Raw genomic sequence first — 6,000 nt, 5'->3', positions numbered from 1 at the left:
AGCGACCGGAGGCGTGGGACGGGAAGGCCGAGTGCTCAGAGCTCAAAGCCTGGGGACCCCTCGCCGAGCCCCGGTCCCCATCCCCCTGGCCGGACAGAGCGCCTTAGTGGCCCAGACTCCGAGATTCCGCTCGGTCTGCGTTGCAATGGATGGACCCCGGGGCTTGGAGCGCGCAACGAACCGCGCTAAATTGTACCTGTGCGTGGCCGTTCCCGCCGCCGCCGCAGGTCTATCCCGGGCCCGAAGCCGGCGCCCGCCTTCTCGGGGAATTCTCTGGAGGAAGAGTGCGAGGGGAACCACAGTGGCTGCCTGCTAGCTCACGGCTGGCGCGCAGAAGCACACGCCCAACTTTGCCGAGCCGTCGGCGCCCCCCGGGTTCCCCTGCGCCCCCTGCGGCTCGGCACTCTCGGAGACCAGTATCTCTCCAGGTCTGAGATAAGGTGTCACCCACTCCCACACTCGCTCCTTTGAGGAGGAGAGAAGGGGAGTAACGCTACTGACTCCCTGACCAGCTGTTCACAAACACTCTGCCCGCAGGGGCGCCCGCTCCAGCCCCGCCGCTCCAGGTCCCCCAGCCCCGCCAGTGACGACAGAGAGAGGAGGAGGAGGACGAGGAGGACGAGGAGGAGGAGGACGAGGAGGAGGACGAGGACGAGGACGAGGACGAGGACGAGGAGGAGGAGGCGGCGGCGGCGGCGGCGCCGCCGCCGCGGAGAGGGGGGAGTCCGGGAGCATCAGAGCCCTGGCGACCGGCGGCTCCACCGACTGACCATCATTATCAGCACTTTTATTACTGGGGGACGGGGTGGGGAAATTGAGGGGCGCGCCGCAGAACTGTCCAACCCACTCTGGAGCGACCCTAAATGAGAACGAAAAGAAAGATTCTCCACAGGCGCCTTTCAAGTGGACGTGCCCCAGACGCACACCCGGACTCTGTGGTCCCGCGGAAGCTGCAGTGTTGGGAATATTTTAAATGGCTCTTACTTGAGAGGAGGCGTGATTTCCACGTTCGAGCGTCTTCGCTCCCCACCCCCTCTCCGCACCAGCCAGTGCGCGCCACCACCTGAGCCTGGCGAGAGCCAGGGCGCACGCAGTCTTCAGCCTCCTCCTTTCCGCCTCTGGGGGGATTCGGCTCTGAGCCGGTCCGCCCGACGCCCCCCGGGAAAACTCTTTACTTTTTGTTTGGAAAATCGGGACCATTTCTTTATTCATCTCTGGGTCTCCCCGGAGGAGGACAGAGGCGGGGAGGGGAGGGAGGGAAGGGCGTGCGCGGCGGGCCGGGCCGGGGGAGGGGGAGTGCAGGGAGGGGAGGGGACTGGGTGTAGCCTGGAATTCTCCGTCCTCGTGTTCCTAGGCTGGCGCGCAGAGTCTCCCCACGATTGCGCCGCCGCCGCTCCCCGCGCCACCCCGTCGTTGGCCTTGGGGGTCGGGTGAGTGGGGTCATGACGCGCCGCGGGGGCTGCCCCGGGCCCCTCCCGCGCTGAGGCGGGACGCTGCCCCGCCGCGCGGAGCCCCTCGGGCTGGGAGGCAGCAGAGGGTGGGGAGGGAGCACGGGGTAGGGCGGGGTGGGGGCGGCGCGGAGGCCGCCAAGCTGGGGGGCTCTCCGGACCAGCGCGGCCGCGGGCAGGAGGGCGTGTCTCCGGCCCGAGGGGACCCTCCCGAGGCGCGGCGCGGGACTCCCCGATGGTGGTGCCGCGGCTCCGGGAGAGCACCGGGTCTCGCCTCCGCCGCCGCCGCCGCCGCCGCCGCCGCGGGCGCCACCACCGCCGCCGCCGCCGCCGCCGCCGCCCGAGCCCGCGCCGAGCGTGCGCCTCGCCCTCCTCCCGCGCCCGCTCTGCTCTAGGATGCTGCGGCAGGTTCTGCACAGGGGCTTGAGGACGTGTTTCTCCCGGCTCGGCCACTTCATTGCCAGTCACCCTGTCTTCTTCGCCTCGGCGCCGGTGCTCATCTCCATCCTGCTCGGCGCCAGCTTCAGCCGCTACCAGGTCGAGGAGAGCGTGGAGCACCTGCTGGCGCCCCAGCACAGCCTGGCCAAGATCGAGCGCAACCTCGTCAACAGCCTCTTCCCAGTCAACCGCTCCAAGCACCGGCTCTACTCGGACCTGCAGACCCCTGGGCGCTACGGCCGGGTCATCGTCACCTCCTTCCAGAAAGCCAACATGCTGGACCAGCATCACACCGACCTGATCTTAAAGGTGAGAGGGGGGCGGGCGCGGGCAGCCTCTGCCGGCGCCGCTGCCGCGGTCGGGCTGGCTGTGTGCGGGGGTCCGGGCAGAGAGCGCCGCCTCTCCTAGCCCAGGCGGCTGCCGCAGGGACTCCCCTGCACTGCGCGCCCCTCGGAGGCCGCCCGGAGCCTCCCAGCCTCCTGGGCGGGGAGCGTCCGGGTGCGGGCCCGGCCCTGCCCTCGCCGCCGTCTCTCGCCACCCCGGCAGCCGCTGCAACAGTTGGGGCGGCGGCGGCCACGGTGCTTTGGTCGGTGCGCTTGTTTTGGATGCACTGGTCTTGGGGGCAGGGAGGCTTTGGGGCAACTGGGCCAGAAGGAGCCGAACTAGAGAAGACATTCTAGAAAGTCCTGCTACTTGAAAACAAAATACTATACTGGGGGAATTCAGAGACCCCCCTCTCTCCTGTCCTCAGTTTTTCTCCCCTTCCTCCGGCCCCGGAGTGTTTTGGGAAAGGCTGCTAGGAGGGGCTGTGAGGCGGCAGAGGAATGTGAAGCGGGATGGTGAAGAAAATGCCTCCCACCCACCAGCAAGAAGTGCGGTACTGGCGAGAACCGGGGCTGCCCTGCTGCCCTCTTCCCCCGAGCGAGGTAGCCATCTCGGTCTTCTAGGGTGGAAAGTGATGTGTGTAATTCGCAAATGTTTCCTCTTTCACAGTAGCTCCTCTCCTCCGAAATGCAAAAACTTCTTTGGGAAATGAGGGATTCGACTGATCTACTTTTATTTGGGTGCATTTGGGCGTGAGGGTGAGGGGCAGAGACAGAAAGATGAGGACAGAAGCCAGTCTGTGTGGCCCTGAGGAGAGCACACGAAACCGAGCAGCTGGTTAGAGGGTGACAGTGGCAGAAACAGGTTGTGCCGTCAGCCCGAGGTGGGAAATTGATGTAAAAAGTGAGGTTCATGGTGTAACTTTCAAGAAGTTCCTAAGAAAAGCAGAGGAGTGAGGGCTAGAATTGGGAAAGTGGAGACCTTGAGAGAGAAAAGCAAAAATAGGGGAGAATGTTCCATCCAAGTCCTGGTAGGGATTATGGATCTTGTTTACTTAAGGTTCTCCTCTGGGGAGGGCAGACAGGAACCAGTCCCAGCTGCAGCCCTGGGGCGGAGTGATGGAAGGTGCTGGTTTTGTGTGAGTCTCTGGTCCAGATCTGGAGGCTGGTTAGATTTCTAGTCTACTTATTCCACGGGAAGTCAGCCAGTGAACCTGGGGAATGCTTTCCTTCTCTTTTCCTCTACAGGTAACCCTTGATCCCTAGAGACAAGCCAATTTTCCTCTATTATTTTCTTCCCTTTATTTGTTGACATGTTATCAATCAGCAATTAGTAATAAGTAGAATCTGACTAGGAACTTAGTGGAATTAGGACCTTCCCACGTTGGGTGGCAGGTGATATTTTTAATAGCACACACATTATCACCATACTCATCACAGAACCTTCATAACATTAATCCCAAGCTGTTTGTTTTTCTCATGATTAGATTTCCAACATTGAAGTGGCTTTTTCCCCCAATACTTTAAGTAACGTATTTTGACACACAGATAAATACTGCTCCAGATACTTTCCCAAGAAAACATGTAGTAGTTTCATCATAGGCTTAAGAAAACTATAATTTAGCCAGTCCTGACAGTTAGAAAGCTGTCCCATCTTCTGATAGATGATCTACTAAATGATGTTTTTTGTATTTTTTTTTTGAGGTGATTGTTCCCACTGGCTTTTTCTTTCCACCCTAACAAACCGTCACGCCACTGTGACGGGCAGTCACCAGTTACATTCACTCTCAAGGTTAATGAGACATCAACAGGCACATCAGATCTCTTTTCAACTAGATTGTTTCTCTCCTATTTGATTTTGATCTGTTCAGGACAGAAAACCATATCAGAAGAGAAAGTTGGGTCAGGAGGGAAAGGGAGGCTGGCTTTGCCTCTGGATCTAAAGGGCAAGTTTAAAGGACGGCGGTCTTGTCAGTGAATTGTTTTAAGAAATGGGATGTTTTTTCATGTTCTAGATATCTAGGGAAAACCACAATCAAGTGCAAGAGTGGTCAGAACTCATTTATAGCTGATGGCTCTCTGGTGAAATGAATTCATAGCACTTACGAAAACCCAGATTTATGAAACTGAGGGAATTGCCTTCAATTTTATATATCCATTTTTTTTTCTTATATCCAACCCGTATATTTGTTAGGTTTGGAGCCGAGAGGACAGAAAAAACAATGGACCCTCGGTAGTCATGGTAATGTAAAGTGTGCAACACGCACTTATCTTTTTTCTTTTTCCTATTAGAGACATGAAAGATTTGTCCTTTACAAAAGGTGTTAGGAGTGAGAGAGTCACTGTTTCTGCCCTTACTAGTGTTATTCTGATACTCTGTTGCTGGCATCAAGGACAGCCCTGACAGCTGACATTGTACACGATACCAACCAGCCCCTGCCTATTTTATAACATCACATTTGAAGGAAAGTGGACAAAGCATAACCAGGGTCTGAGGCTTCACTATGAAACTGAAGGAAGTAACTTGCAGGGCTGTGCCATTTACTCCTCAGAATGCTCGGGGGTGGTACCTCTTCAAAGAAGGAGATCCTTCTTGGGATTTCAGTCCAACTACTTTCTGATCAAAAACAGACTGGGAAGGGATGATGACAAAAAATGAAAATCCAGGTTGATTTTTGAAAAGTATAATTGAGGGTATCACAGAAAAAATAATCCATGTTCAAAAATCCAGCTGATCTGCTTTGCAGGCACTTCCTCAAATTCATGCGAGTGACATGATTGCAGAGGTGCTCTGACCTTGGCAGTGTAGAATCTGACCACCATCTATGAGAGGGGTGACTCTCCCTAGCAATGGTTTTCCTCTGAAGGCTGCAGGGCAAGGATGTAATTTGGGGTGGAAGTGGGTGGGACCTGATGGTGCTGGTAAGGGATCAACCACTAATTTCTGAACCCCTTTAAAAACATGTTGATCTTTAAAAGTCTTCATTTCCCTAGAAGATTAAATTTAGCTCATTATTCTATTTTAACAAAATCCATGATGTTCATCTTGCAGCAAATTTTAGAGTTAGTACCTCATGAGCTTTTATAGATATGTTTCTTCTGGATCACCTAAAATGAAGTGTAAGCAGGTCTTAGTTGAGAACTGATCTGGCTGTGGCCGAGACAATACTTGATTTATTCCAGAATCATCTGTGTAGAGTGAAGAGCCAGTTTAGCCCAGTGCCTATAATAACGATATCACCTTTATAACAGCTTCTAAGTTATAAACATGTACAGTGTGTTTAAATATAGTGAACACCTCAGGGTAGGCAGGAAAAGTGGTATTATTCCATTTTACAGATGTAAAAAGTGTTCCTTAGAAATTAACTGACTTGTCCATAGAAGAAAGACAAAGAGAACCAGGACTGGGACCTAGGGTTTTAACGCCTAGCCCAGTGCTCTTTTCACTCTTCTTTACTGCCTCCCATGTGATAAACTACCTGAATGATTTAAAATGTACATTTTTGTTATCTAAATGAAGTCTGTTTGATCAAAGTCTCATCCCACCCCATACCACTGTTCTAAAAGTGGCATCTGGATCATAAGGAGATTCTCTTGACGGATGCTGCCTGATCTCAATGGAAATCCACATATAGAGATTCTACATGCCCAAAGTAAACCATAAGCTATTTGGAATTAGCAATATACAAAGACAAAATATTTTACTGGAAAAGTCTCTGGATGATTGAATGCAGCAATTTTCTGCTTGAGTGCTGTTCATGGTCGGGTCCAGGTGGATTCAACTCCAGTGC

At 54.1% G+C, this 6,000-nt stretch overlaps 1 protein-coding gene across 1 annotated transcript in view; it reads left to right on the top strand.

The window, feature by feature from the left end:
• Nucleotides 1-1,794: 1,794 nt before the first annotated feature.
• Nucleotides 1,795-6,000, top strand: part of PTCHD1 (patched domain containing 1) — a 53,535-nt gene continuing 49,329 nt past the window's right edge. Inside the window, exon 1 of the mRNA XM_031445711.2 lies at nt 1,795-2,195. Coding sequence (XP_031301571.1) covers nt 1,845-2,195 — 351 coding nt within the window. The 5' untranslated portion in view covers nt 1,795-1,844. The remainder of the gene's footprint in view (nt 2,196-6,000) is intronic.

This window comes from Camelus dromedarius, chromosome X (genome assembly GCF_036321535.1).
Source record: "Camelus dromedarius isolate mCamDro1 chromosome X, mCamDro1.pat, whole genome shotgun sequence".
In the NCBI taxonomy this organism is placed as follows: domain Eukaryota; kingdom Metazoa; phylum Chordata; class Mammalia; order Artiodactyla; family Camelidae; genus Camelus; species Camelus dromedarius.
This window is presented reverse-complemented; position numbering and strand designations above follow the sequence as displayed.